Raw genomic sequence first — 15809 nt, forward strand, 5'->3', positions numbered from 1 at the left:
TGGTCTTGTTACCATTCTAACAAAAGTAATGCTAATCTCACTACCTACTGACATTTCTGAAATCAGGCCAAGAAACAAATCAAACTAGAAAAAAAAAAACACTTTCAATCCTGTCAACTAAAATACCAAACAAATCCCCAAACATTTTGGCAACCAGTTACCAGTCTTCTTAAACCTGGAAAGCCCACTACCCCATTCCCAACAACAACTAATACTACAGACTGTATAGCCACTCAATTCAATACTCATTTTATTACCTCAATAACCTCACTTCTAAACAATATTACTAACTCTCCTCTTTCTATAACCATCCCATCTAGCCAGCCACCCTCCCATCTCGAATTTGAGCCCACCCAAAACTAGTTTCATACAAAACCTACTTACAAAGGTAAAACCGTGCACTCTTGCTGCTGATCAACTGCCTGGATACTTTCTGAAACTAGCTACCCAATCCATTGCCTACCCTATATCTATTCTAATCAGTCCTTCTATCTCTGAACAGTATGTACCCCACCTCTGGAAAATATCCTACATCATCCCACTTCATAAAGAGGATCCTCTAAAGATATTTCTAACTATAGGCCAATAGCCATTCTCTCACCCATAGCTAAAATACTAGAAAAGTTTATCCACAAACAAATATTAGGCTACCTCCTCAAGAATAACCATTTATCTCATATACAACATGGCTTTTGGCCCAAGCACAGTACTAATACAGCCCTTATAACTTTTACCAATACTATTAATCGGCTCAAAAACAATAACCAACTTGTCTCTGCAACCTTCCTTGATATGTCAAAAGCCTTTGACACTGTACCTCATCAAATCTTATTAAATAAACTGGCCTCTTATAATTTCTGCCATGAAGCCTTAAGCTGTTTCCATAGCTACCTCTCAAATCGTAACCAGGCTACTTTATGGGACAACAAACTCTCCCCCCAGCTTTCTATATCAGTAGAAGTCCCTCAAGGCTCAATCCTTGGGCCTCTACTCTTTACTATTTTTACTAATGACCTCTATTCAGTGGTTTGCCCAGCCAATATTGTACAATACGCAGATGATGCCACCCTTATCTGCTCTGCTCCCAATATTAACTTGCTTCAAGAAAAAACTCAGACTGCCCTTATATAGAAAACTACCTAGCAGCCCATCATCTTATTCTAAATCCCAATAAAACTAAGCTCATGGTATTCTCAAATGTTTCCATTCTAAACAATCAACCTCCGCTTACTAGCCTTTCTTCCAATGGCACAAAACTAGAACCTTTGAACCTACAAAACTACTTGGGGTCACTATTCACAATGCATTGAGGTTTGACAAACATATAGCACTGACAATCAAAAAAGTACACATAAAACTCGGTACTCTATACAGAGCCAGGGCCTATCTTACCAACCATGCCAGACTGGCTATAGCAAGAACCCACCTTCTTTCCTCACTATTATACTGTTCACAAATATTTACCAACCTTCACAAAATAGAAATTAATAACCTTGACTCTGCATCTAACCACCCTCAGAAAACACATCACTGTAATGCCCTTCATCAACTTAATTGGATAGAACTTCCAAACTTACTTATAGTAAATCAACTATTAATCGCCCACTCAGTTATGTATAACCCAGATAACTGCCCAGCTCTTAAGGACCTGGTCCAACCATATACAAACCTTAAATCTCTAAGGTCAGCCAACACGATACTACTGAAAGTTAACAAATCTTATAATTCGTATGATGACTCCTTATACAGTTGCAAAGCAAAATCTCTAAATACTGTAACTCTCTTCCTCAACATATACTAACCATCAATAATATACTTAATTTCAAGCAGGCCCTCAAACAATATTTCATGACTCACTGGACATGCTCCTGTTCTCCTCCAGACTAACCTGATATGTCTACACCTATCCTCCATTCCTGCTCTCAACATCCCCTCATACACCCTTACAAGGATGCCTCCTTTTATTTAATCCCTCTAAGTAAAAAAGTGTAAGTGTGTAAGGTATGTAAATAATAATCAAAACGCTTTTGTAACTATTTTTACTCTGTTTTTTATCCTATAGTTGTTATGTGGCCACTTTTTACTGCTTTCTGTCTGTTATATAACTATGTATATGTACTGGAGCTTTTATCCCTAGGTCTCCGCTGAAAACGGGCTATGTTGCCCAGTCGGACATTTACCCAGTAAATAAATGTAAATAAATAAATAATAATTCTTTAAAACTTTTTTCTCTCCTGCTGAAGCAGGCAACCTGAAAGTCAGAGGTTTGGTTCTCACAGCATAGAACACAGTGTGTCTGCATAGACATTTTGCAAAAGTCTGTCTCTGTATAGAACAGATAGTACAAATGTTTCTGCCCAGAACTTAAGATTTATGGGAAAAAGCAGGAAATAAGTGGAATGCATTATGTACTTATCAGAAGAGTTCTCTTGCATTTACAATCACTGAAAACTGCAGAGCAAAGATGAAGTGAATGTTTTCCTTTTAAACTGCCCAGCACATATCTTGGGGCAATTAACAAAACATTGTGTACAGTTCAGTTTTTGATTTAACTTGGAATAAACAATCAGTAAATTATGATATGTTTTCATTTGTTTTTCTTGGGTGACTCAGAATAACCAATGCCATGTGACAAACTCAAACAATTTACTGCTTTTAGACTTTTAACCCATTAACCATACTGCAAAAGAAGTTAAACTTTGAAAATGTCATGCCATAACAGAGTGGCAAAAAGGTATACTGCATTTAAACATGGCAGTTTCGGAGAATCACTCTATTTGTACAGTTTTTCTTTTTTGTTCCTGCTATGCGCATTAGCAAATATTATTTCACTGTTTGTAGTACTAGACTATACAGCATGCCATTGAATATCTCTTTGTCTAAAAAGCATTAATTTATTAGCTGTTTATTTCTAGGAAGCTCTATGTAAGAACTGTCTCAGTCATTGCAGAGAAAAGATAATCTGAAATCCCTGTCCATGCATCTGACAAATGAAATACTAAAATTGGTACCTAACTGCAGTTTTGTTTGACATGACATATACTTTTGTGAGCCAACGTCCACTGTTCCCAGCCCCCCCCCCCACACACACACACATCTCCATTCCTCAAGGAAAGTTCAGGAACTATTAGCTAGTTAATGAAGTGGGATCCCTTCTTCTTTTGTATTGCCACTTCTTTCACTTTTTCATCTGCCATCCGCATCATAAATTTTACAGGCAGATGAAGTAACATGCAAGGTTGTTTGTTGAAACAACTGTTTTTTTATTCACTATTAGTAAAAAGCTCCTTATTATGATCCATGATTAGTAAATTCACCAAAATATAAAAACATTTTAAGAGAAGATATTTATTGTTAAAAAATAGAATGGCAGCAAGCTGAGATTGCACCTAATACAAATCTAAATAATTACTATTATGGCAGACTACAAGCTACAGACCTGAAGTACACAAAACAAAACACTGGCCAGTTCCCATTGCAACTTATAGAATATTCTTTCCAATCATAATTCATATTTTTAAACCGACAGAAGAATAATACAGTCATCATTCAGAAACTGCTAGGGCTACTACATTTCAGCATATTCAAATACACTCTACTGTTTTCCATTGAAATTATCTGTGTAGTAATTTTCCTTAAAGAAACAACACTGCATTTATTACAGAACTTTTTATAAGCAAGGGCAAACTACAATGTCATATTATTCATGTTTTAACTGCTTCCATTAGGCAAGCAATAATCATAATAGTTTTTGTCTATAACAAAGAATAACTGTGTCTCTTATCCAAGCTTGCAACATACAGCTGCCGTACTCATGCCTCACATAATACAAACATGTTCTGTGGTCTAGCTTATTTAAGAATAATTTTGAAATACTCTATTTTAACAGGTGTAATTTCTTTTGGCACTTATATTTTAGTATTTCCATATATCCTAGCACTGCCCACATATATGATTACTATATATTTATAGTAACCCTTTTTCTTTGAATGCAATGGGTAAATGAATACTTTTATGGGAGGAGCACAAAGATTGTGGATATAACTTTCATGTTTATTTCAGGTAATAAAGATCATGTAAAAAAGAAATCTGAAAAAAAGGGAAAAAAACAGAGAAGAATGAAAAGAAGAGATTCTGATGAAGTTAAAAAGATAGACCCTGAACAAGTAGCACCCAAAAGGCCAAAAATAGAGGTAAGTATTTTGGTTTGTATTTTTAGTTACCAGCTGAAATTTGTGGAACAGGGATGGGGGGGCTAGTTATTATCAGAATGGGCTGAGCCTGTATAGGTTTCAGCTGTAGTTTTAAAGACTGTAGCTTATTTTGAGACACCAGCATACCTCTCAACGGTCACGATTTTTTGGAATGCAATGACTAATGCCCCATATGTCTGGTCCTTGATTAGCAGGTAAATTACATTAATTGGAATGCAGTATATTGGCCAATCCATTTACAGAACACCTTGTTAGTAATGTATGAGCACATTATGTAAAACAGTTCTCTGTAGTTGTGTACCTGCGTTTGTTAGTGCTTGGCCCATACTGTCCCATGCTAACAGGTTGAGAGGTGTGGACACCAGTAGCAGGTGTACACCATAATTTAGACTTATACCCCTGCTTATTAGGGAGTCCAGTAAATTTACACCCCCAAAGCTGCGTGGTGTCCCTGGTTTGTCTGCTCTGCACTTCACTCCTGTGCACTTTCTGTCTACTGCAATTTGTTTACTTTATTTATTTGAACCTTCTCTCTCCCTCTCTCTGTCTCTGTTTTCACAAATAATGGCTTTCAAAATCTGATTTGAAGCATAGGAAAGAATATTTTGCTGAAGGCTGTTTACTGGTTTGGGATAGTTTTCAGTATTTGCAGTAATTTGCCGCAAAGGTCTTAAATTAAACGTACTCATCAAAAGTGTTTTTTTTTTTTTATTATTGTATATGTGTTTGCTGCTGCATGTTTATAGTTGGTAGCATAGAGTAGTTTCTAAGTATGACATGCCTGCAGTTTTTCTTGCAAAGGTTCTATGAAAGCTGGAAAACAATGTTGTAGACTTTGAGAAGCTATTGATTTTGAGAAGAGAAAGACAATCCCTCACAATCCCCCATTCACTTTCAGACTGTGCTGTGCTGTGGTTACAGCCATACCTCTCAACCTTGGATCATCAAAAATCTGAACAAGGCCCATGAAAAATAGGTACAAATCTGTACGCTGTTTAACATAAAAGTTGCATTCACAATTATGCAACCCCGCCCACTCCAGTGGAATTGTGGGATACCAACTTTCCTGCAAAATGAAGAACAGACAACCAAAATATGGCACCAGAGTTCTCCCTGCAGCCATTCCTATGTCCCATTACCTGGCTATTTTGCCCCATTTACAATAAACACTAGTGTGTGCATACTGCTTTACTTCTACAATGATTTGTATTTTATTTTTACACTTTACAGCACAATGCACAAACACCAATAGACATCTGTTAAACAAAGTAATACTGTCTCACAATGAAAATAGACTTGGCATTAAAACTTCTCTGCCCTTGAAACTCACATTCATTAAAATAGCATTGAAACCTACATCACAGCCATATAAAATGCATCATGCCAGTGGTGGATTGAGATTACCTTTGGGTTGTTTTCAAATCACTGGCCCCTTGCTTGCACACAAAACAAGAAACATACATGTGTTCTTTGACACACCTTCCTGACTTTAGTAAATTATATTTCTTGTATAATACAGCATACTTGTTTGACAGAGCATATTTTAAATTTATTTGAAGATTTTTTCAGCAGGCAATGAAACGAAATGCATGAAACAGTAATGACAAAACTGCCCAATTCAGAACATTTCCATCATAAAAGTCTACTTACACACACACACACACACACACACACACACACACACACACACACACACACACACACACACACACACACACAAATATACATATAAAAATAGAATGATAGTAGTATAAGGCATAGGCATCTTGCACAGCTTCTTGCACTCATTTTCAATGTATGTTTTTTTTTTGGGGGGGGGGCAAAAAGGCCAAAAACCAGGGACACATTTTAAACATTGCGTATAATTTAGTTAAAGTTGCTAGAATAAAATGCTGTGTTACCACCATGCATTTCACTGCCAAGTCTTGAACACATGACTGTGCACTACAGTCAGAACATACCACTATGCCAAATCAGCAGCTTGTTTCCCAAAAGCTAGGAAGACTGAAATGTGCCCCACATTAGGTACAATTTTCAAATACTGATCTTAAACACTTAGAAAATTGCTAGAATAAAAGTTTTTTGCTACCATTTATTTTCTGAAGAATGTGAAGTCTGAAATTCAAATGCCTGTCATTAATCAAATTCAACCTTCAGTAAATTGTCACAAACATCCTGAAATCACAGAGTGTATGGGGAACAGAACAAAAAATTCACAAGTGGTGGCTAGGGACATTAGGCTCTTTTTATCCTATACCCAGGGTACAGGATTTGAGCCTGAGTACATCTAGCCACCAGGTGTATTATAAAGGGGGCATTTTCACACACACACACTTTCAGCCTCTATGAGGAGCATTCCTCATTTTTTGGCAAAAAAAAATCATGTTTCCCACTCTTCCATATTGACAGGATTTGGCAGACAATCTTTAAGAATTGTTTTAACAAATATCTGTGGTAAATACTGAACAATATCTCATACTACCTCACCAAAAATACAAGGAAATAGTTAACAATCATGCTGTGAGCTTCCTAGTTAAAAGTGTTCCACATTGTGCGACATAAGAGTTCATTTTGCAAACTGAAAGTTGAAAGCTATGTCTTCCTTAGCAACTCTGTCCAAATAAAAATGGCTAAATGTTTTTTCCTCTGGTAATATAACAAGTGAAGTGCAGTCAAGTATTGGACAAGCATTTATTAAAGTATCTACACCTTAACTGCTGGCACAATGACATATTTAAGCAGCAGCAACAGATTAATAAGAACTCTGATCAGCAAGAAATTAAATAAGTTAATATACTAGCATGCAAATGAAACATCCCAAGCAAATGACTAAATAATGCACCACAAAGTGTAGTGTGAGCTTCTGTGTGTGTGTGTGTGTGTGTGTGTGTGTGTGTGTGTGTGTGTGAGAGACAGAGAGAGAGAGAGAGAGAAAAAAACAGAATGTCACATGCTCATTTAAAAAAAAAAGGGTGGTATACTATTAAAGTGAAGTGTGCATACATGTGGGTGAGAGCACAACAGTTTTCCTACAGCAAACAAACCATTCTTACATTATTTTAGTTTCCAAAGTTAAATAAATGAAAAAACTCTGAAAGAACTACACTGCTCAGAATATAAATCTCTGTATTCATTCTGATACAAGTTGTGCTTAAACCACTAAGGCAGAATAATTAACTGATGGAAAATGAATCAACAGCGCTCCGAAAGATATGCACTAACAAACCCGTCCAACACACTCCCTACATACACTCCTCTTGCTGTCCGTCACTCAGAGTATTAGCTACACTCACTAACAGCATGTGCTACACATAGCCACATGTAGGTAATAACACTAAAATGAATATGTACTCCAGTTTCATTAACTTCACACACACACAATCTTACCCTGAGTAGTCGGCTGGTCTGTCTGCTCCTGTTCTCGGTCGTCCTGCCCTGATTGAAATTCTCTGCTCCTGTCCTGCCCTGCTCCTGTTCTCAGTCATCGGTTTGACTGCCCTGATGTTTCCCGGCTGGTCTGCAGTTGTATTCTCTGCCCCTGTTCTCGGTCATCCTGCCCAGTGCCCTGATTGAAATTCTCTGCTCCTGTCCTGCCCTGCTCCTGTTCTCGGTCATCAGTTTGTCTGCCCTGATGTTTCCTGGCTGGTCTGCAGTTGTATTCTCTGCCCCTGTTCTCGGTCGTCCTGCCCTGATGTTTCTCGGCTGCTTGCATATACTTTCCTGGGTTCCCGGCGGTGGCTTTCAAATGCTGTGGCACAAAAGTTTCTACCTGCACAGAAAACGTTTCTTCCCACCAGCTTGTAATTCAAATCCAGCCAGCCAGAAATGATGATGTGAGCTCCTTGAGCTCAATTCCGACTGGCTGGTAGCCTGACGGTGCTGATGTCATCGCACACGTGATGACGTCAGCTCCGACAGCGCAAAAGTTTAAAAAAGGTTTAAAAAAGGTAAAGAAAAGGTAAAATAAATTGGAAATGAAGGGGTGCCACTCGAGAATCATGGCACCCCTTCATTTGGACCCCAATACTCGGTAAAAAATGAGTAATTCGGAACGGTTGGGAGGTCTGGTTACAGTAGTAGAAATACTTGCAGAGGAATTTAGCCATTGCACAGATATGGATAAACTAATATACTTGAAGCAAAAGACTGAACCTAATTTTTGGTGCTAATGGAGACTGCACTGAACCTTCATTATGCTAGATTGGTTGACTGATTCTTTGATTTATTTATTTATAACTGGGGTAGAACACTGATCCAGATGGACCATTTTTACGTTCATCATGGGTGTATATTAATAAATAAATTTAAGATGCCAAAAATATATCTTAAGGCAAGATGTGGTAAAAAGAATACATTCCAAGGCAAACTATAGTAGCCTATACAGAAAATAAAGAGGTTTAACATTTTTTAGGTGTGTGTATTGTCACAGTGTTACAGTTGATTAGATAAAAGGTTAATCATCACTAGAGGCCAACTAGTAGAACAGAGATAATATTCATAGTACAAATTAAAATCTAGCTAATTGCAATCCTGTGTCAGAATTACTTGTGGTAGGTAGAGTGTCATGCGGAGGTGAAATTGCCTTTACTAAATCATTTGCATTTTGCTTGTTTAAAGAGATACAATTTGAGCTATTTTCTGAAGTTGACAAATGAAAGTATGTCAATTATTTGTTTGGTGTGGATTCCTAGATTTTGAAACCTAAGATTAACATTGCCTTGTTAGAAGAAATATTAATAAATCTTATGTGAAAGTTTGAGATAACTCCTTTTGATGCAGTGGAGGCTTTTAAGTTGCTGGACTCTGTTAGTGTGGGTACCCAGAAGAAGTGTCTCTGACCTCATGCTCAGATCTGATATTTGCTTCTATGAAATCTGCTCTGGAGTGCATTTTTATTAAGAAAATAGGTGACAAATCAGCAAGAGGAACTCAAGCAGAACATAATACAGGCTAGAAGAATAGAAGACCAACTGCATACATTTCCTACAGATAAATAATCAGACTTACAGCAGTGGTCCTACTACTCCAGCAGCTGCCATTTTGAAGAATTTACTTAAACTTTCTTGGCTCTGCCTTTTGGTTTTGCATCCACACCCTGGCTTGGCTTCCATCTTATTTGTTCTGAGCTATTGACCTCCAGTTTGCCTATTCCTGGAAATGTATTTTCCAGTAGGACAGTCTTACGAAGGATCCGGATCAGTGCTTTAAGCAAACCTTACATCCTATTGAAACCCAGCTGCTACCATTGAATTATTGTTTTTTTTTTTAAGTACTGTACAGGATTCAGTATAGTGTAAGCGTCTGCCATTAACATTTGATGAAGCAGATTTTGTTCAGCTGGTCCAGATGAACCAAACCTCAGCAACTTTTTTTCAAGGTTGTACCCACAGTAAAGGTGCCGTAGTAGGTGGTACATTTGCCTTTTAATGCAAGAAAAATTAAAATGTTGTTAGTTCTATCTCCACACCTGATGCTTGGATTAATTTTCCAATACTGATGCCTAAATGCAGCATAAAGGGGGTGTTGTCTTATTTTCAAGATGTTAAACTGATGTCTCATTCACCTAAATTGGTGGTAGCTTAGGTGAAAGTCACATATCTCATTGCTATTTTAAATAGGGTATAGGAATCCCCCCCCCGTATCCTGCTAAACTTTCTCTAACTAGTTTGATTACCACCATAGCCGGTTTTAGGCACCAGCAAACCCTGGGGTCGCTGGGGGCCCCCTGATCCTGGGGAAGCCCCCAACCATAGCAAGTTATCTTATCTTGATATTTTGTAACATGCCTGTTAAACCAACATAAACTAGTACAGTACTCATATGCTTAACAAACCAGATAGGTAATTTATTTTATTTATTTTATTTTACATTTGTTGACCGGGAAAGTCTGACTGGACAACATATCCATTTTCAGTGGAGGCCTGGGGAGAAAAGCACCAGTAAAACATGCATCAACAAGCAGATATGACAGTGGTATTTAAATAGAAATAAGGCTGAAAAATATTAGAAACTATCAGAGTTCATAGTAGAAGGTAATAATAACTCTTATTTATAGCTCCTTCAAAATTCAAAGGTATTTAGTTATAGATACAGCGTTTTGTCAAGTGACAGGCTTCACAATTCCATTAAATATTTTACCACTGACATAATGCCCCTGGCTTAGTTAAACCCTGCTGGTGGACATCTGCCATTAAAACTAACATCATAGCCAGCTTTAGGTACCTGCAATACCAGTGGCTTCAGAGGCCACTTAATCATCCTTGACTGTGTAGGGGCCCCACAAAAGCTGTTGTTGGCTGTGGAAAAATGAGGAAAAAATGTATTTGTGATTATCTTTACCTGAACAGGGCTGTGATATGATGCTTAGGAGAAAGCTGATAACGAACATGAGCAAGGTAAGCACTAGAGAGATCAGCAGCTCAGAGCGACTGATCGTAGTGCACACCATGGATTTTAAGAAGAGCTAATGCTTCTGATCTTCAGGGATGGTTTCTCTTTCATGGAGTTTAATAAATACTGGCAAAACATCCGCTACTATAACTCTCAACATCTTTGTTAAAGAATTATTTTCAGTGCCAAACTAATAGAAGAATGAAGGCTCAAAATGAGGAACATATTTTAAACATTACTGTAATTCACCTAAAAAGTTACTAGAATAATACATTTTAAACATTACTGTAATTCACTTAAAAAGTTACTAGGGGGGCGTGGCCAAGGATGAACACAGGATAGAAGCAGATTTCTTCAGCTCCACCAATTTCATTACATTGACAGGAATTAATTACTTAAAAAATTAATTTTTGAAGTAATTTTCTTTCTAAATATGCTTGTTTTATATAGTTCTTGAACTATATCTAAAAAAGAAAGGAAATCTTAATAATATTCCTGTCAGAAATTACTTTGGAAATTTTCCTGTCAGTTTATCAGTCTGAAATGAGTTCCAGTAAGACAAATTCTCAAGACTCCAGCATCAAGAAAGAACTTCAGTCTCTGATAATTATAGTCCAGCAACTTACTGCTAAGATGGATAAAATGGATACTAAAATAGACACTTTCATAGAAAAAACTACAAAACAAATAGACTTGTTACATATGGACCTGCAACAACAGAAGATCCAGATGACAGGCATAGAAGAAGCTGTGAATGACATGGAAAATAGAATACAAGAAGAGGAAATCAACACTGAGTTTCTGCTGAAACAAAATACACATTTACAAACAAAGCTGGATGACCTGGAAAATAGATCGAGGCGCAATAACATTAGGATTTTTGCACTGCCAGAAAATATTGAAGGTAACAATATTACTTCTTTTTTAACAACATGGCTCCCTAAAACTTTAGATTTACCAGAAGCATTCTCTTTTGGTATCGAAAGAGCACATAGATCTACAGCTAATACTAACTCTAACAAAAACTATCCTAGATCAGTTATAGTTAGATTTCTATCATCTTTTGATAAAGAGATGGTTCTTAAATCTGCTTGGGCTAAAGCTCCTGTTAAGATTAATGAAACAACTGTGCATTTTGACAATGACTATTCTTCCATGGTATTAGCTAAAAGAAAAGTTTTTCTGCCACTAATAAGGGAGATTAAAAAAGCACAGTTTAAAACATTCCTTCTGTTTCCTGCCAAGCTTAAAATCTTCCTTCCTGATGGTCCTAAAATTTTCGATGACTTAGACTCTGCTTTACTGTTTATCAAAAAAATAAGATTTTGGAAAAAATAGAAGAAATGGAATGGGCTAGTCCTTCGTTAAAGAGACTGGCAACTGAAACTTCGTGGAAGACTTCAGAGAAGAAGAAGAGACTAAAAAACAAATGATTTGTACTATGTTTTTTTTTTCTCTCTCATCATTTTATTTTATTATTAATCTTTTTAAATATAGTTCCTGCATTTCCAAGAAGCAGCAAATATTTTGAAAAAGATTTAATCAAAGTTATTCTCTGTGTGCAAAGAAATGTTTTGTTTCATAACTAGTCAAAATATCTGGAGATTTAATGGCAAGCTGTGATTTAACTTGTTTCTCTTTCTGAAGAGGAAAAATAAGGTCAGTAATTTGATACATTTTTTTTCCTTTATCTTTTTCTTCTTTTCTTTGTTTAAACAATGACATTCTATTTAGATTATGTAGTGGGTAAAGGGTGGTGGTGGGCAGAGAGAAGAGTAATGAAATTATGATTAATAGAATAATAACATATTTATTCCTTGTAAAAAGTTTATATGTTCTTCAAATGCTATTCCTAATTATACTTTCTTGATTACACTGCTTATGCTTGTTTGTAAATAATCTGTCATGCTTTAACTAATAATAATTAGAACTAAATAATAGTAAATAATATGTTTTATTTTTAACTCTATTAATATAAACAGTAAGTAATATTCTATTGTATATACTTCTTATAGCTTTCTCTTACATTTTTTTATTTCTGCCTTACACCCTTTTACTTTCTACTCTCTTTTCTTTTCTTTATTAATATACAGAAATGCTTTTGATCATATAGACACAGTAAATAATAAGATTTGCATAGGAGTTGAGTTGGGACAAAAATGTTGAGTTTTGTTACTTATTAATAATTTTGGGCTTGATTTCACTTACATAGAGTCTGTAATAACCTGTAGAATGCATTGTGAAGGTTTTGTCATGTTTAGATGCATTTACACTGCTAAATGAATGTTTGTCACTAGTTTTTAATAAGTTTCCCACCAAAATGTTAAGAGAGACAATCTGGGATGTGGGCTGTCTCATGCACAGTGTCCATGAGCTACTTCAAAAGCTTCAACTCTCAGAATTCTCACAGAGAAAGCTGAAAGCAGCTAGTCTCACCTTTGACCTAGATATCACACTGACACATCACAGATACAGGAATGACACTACCTAATTATACTTTCTTGATTACACTGCTTATGCTTGTTTGTAAATAATCTGTCATGCTTTAACTAATAATAATTAGAACTAAATAATAGTAAATATGTTTTATTTTTAACTCTATTAATATAAACAGTAAGTAATATTCTATTGTATATACTTCTTATAGCTTTCTCTTACATTTTTTTTTTATTTCTGCCTTACACCCTTTTACTTTCTACTCTCTTTTCTTTTCTTTATTAATATATAGAAATACTTTTGATCATATAGACACAGTAAATAATAAGATTAGCATAGGAGTTGAGTTGGGACAAAAATGTTGAGTTTTGTTACTTATTAATAATTTTGGGCTTGATTTCACTTACATAGAGTCTGTAATAACCTGTAGAATGCATTGTGAAGGTTTTGTCATGTTTAGATGCATTTACACTGCTAAATGAATGTTTGTCACTAGTTTTAATAAGTTTCCGCCAAAATGTTAAGAGAGACAATCTGGGATGTGGGCTGTCTCATGCACAGTGTCCATGAGCTACTTCAAAAGCTTCAACTCTCAGAATTCTCACAGAGAAGCTGAAAGCAGCTGGTCTCACCTTTGACCTAGATATCACACTGACACATCACAGATACAGGAATAGCAAATTAATAATATGTGTTAAAAACCTATGTCCCAAACATATACATTACTATAACTCATTTAATTCATCTGATTGACAAGCATAAATAATTTTATAACTCTATACTGGAAGAAATTGTCATGTGATATATTTTAAAGCAGTAGTATAGCATGTTTGTAAAATCTGGTTACTAAAATGTGTTTGCTGTGCATTATTTTGTATAAAGCAGACAGATTTATTGAAGGGACAGCAATGTAAGATGGTGCTCAGTAAAGATACAACTCAGTGAGATCAGATATATATATATATGTATGTGTGTGTGTGTGTGTGTGTGTGTATGTGTGTGTGTGTATGTGTGTGTGTGTGTTTGTGTATGTGTGTGTGTGTGTGTGTGTGTTTGTGTGTGTGTGTATGTGCGTGTGTATGTGTGTGTGTGTATGTGTGTGTATGTATATATATATATATATATATATATATATATGTGTGTGTGTGTGTGTGTGTGTGTGTGTATGTGTGTATATGTAGATATGTATATAAATGTTTCTGAGAATCTGCTTAACTATGAAGTATGATTTATAACAATTTCTATGAATACAATATTTTATTCTATTGGCAATAATGAGTTTGAGTAAATGCTCATATACAAGCAATTCAAGGTTTTTTTTGGAAGCTGTTATCTGTATTTACATGACAGAAAATAGATGCATCCTAATATATGTAATGTCTGAATCATATTAGCCAAAGTTTTTGATTTAAATGAATGTTAGAACTTATTTTTCTCTCCTCTTGATTTCTAACATCAAGATTATTTGAATGCTATTTGAATACAAGTGTTTTATATTACATGGATGTATATAGTAGTATGAACAGTTTTTAAAAAAAAAAAAAAAAAAAAAGGTTTATTTTAGTTTATATGATGCTGTTTTACCAAATGTGTAGTCTTGTCTTGCTAGATAATTGAACTGAAAACTGTAAAACTTCAGTTAAATATAACTAGTATTAAATTGATAAGGTGGTAGCTGACGTACTGCTGCTTAGGGTAGGGGGTTAACTTGAGTGGTAAATACTACTCTAAGTTGGAGTTTATAACTCCAGGCTGGATGCAAGGTTTAATCCTTACATTATTTTCACTTGTTCATTGTTATTTGTATATAGTTTTGACATCCACAATATATTTTGTACATTCATTGTCACTACAAACAAAATTTAATCCTATACGAAATCCCATAAGAGATTCAATAAATACAGCTATATTTAAAGGTACACCTAAAGGAGGAGATGTAACATTACTTATCTTGTTATTTGTTATTTTGATCATAAGATTCTTAAGTTTTAAAAATGCCAAATGACATCTTTAAAAGGAATTTCTTTAAACATTAATGGATTGAATAATCCATGTAAAAGGGCAAGCCTAATAAGATACATTAATTTACATAAGGCCAACTTAGTCTTCCTACAAGAAACCCATCTCTTGCAAAAAGATATTGATAAACTAGCCACAAACAAATACACAGTATTGGTTAGTTCAGAGCACACTCAGAAAAAAAGAGGAGTGGCTATTTTATGGAATAAAAGTATGCCCATTCCTAAAACCATTAAGTCTTATCAGGATGACAAAGGAATGTTTTGTATGGTTACAATACAAATTAATGGGAATACTTACACTTTAATTAATGTATATTGGATATCTGGAATTGGTATTAATACAGTGAAACATCATATTGATAAGATCATATCATTCTCTATAGGAGATATTATTTTAGCTGGTGACTTTAATTGTATACTACATGAAAGTGATACTACCACTATAGGAAAGAGAAGAATTACATCTAATGCAAAACATTTAAAGGATTTTGCTAATTCTTATCATTTGAATGATATTAATAATCAGATAGATTCAAAATCATTACCATACACCTTTTTTCTAATAGATACAAAACTTATTCAAAAATAGATAGGGTCTTTATTTCTAACCAGATGGTAACAGATTTAATTAATTCCAAAATCATTTCATGTCCTATATCTGATCATAATTCAATTGTTTTTGAATTCATGATAAAAAATACTCATAATGTTCAGATCAAAAGGATACCAGCATACTTAACTCAACTAA

At 35.1% G+C, this 15809-nt stretch overlaps 1 protein-coding gene across 1 annotated transcript in view; it reads left to right on the plus strand.

The window, feature by feature from the left end:
- LOC122804031 (chromodomain-helicase-DNA-binding protein 4-like) overlaps positions 1-15809 on the plus strand; it is a 198978-nt gene that overhangs the window by 11875 nt on the left and 171294 nt on the right. Inside the window, exon 2 of the mRNA XM_044073708.1 lies at positions 4063-4193. Within this exon, the coding sequence (XP_043929643.1) occupies positions 4063-4193 (131 nt within the window). The remainder of the gene's footprint in view (positions 1-4062; positions 4194-15809) is intronic.

This window comes from Protopterus annectens, chromosome 6.part0 (assembly GCF_019279795.1).
Source record: "Protopterus annectens isolate FY-2018-M chromosome 6.part0, PAN1.0, whole genome shotgun sequence".
Lineage (NCBI taxonomy): Eukaryota > Metazoa > Chordata > Ceratodontiformes > Protopteridae > Protopterus > Protopterus annectens.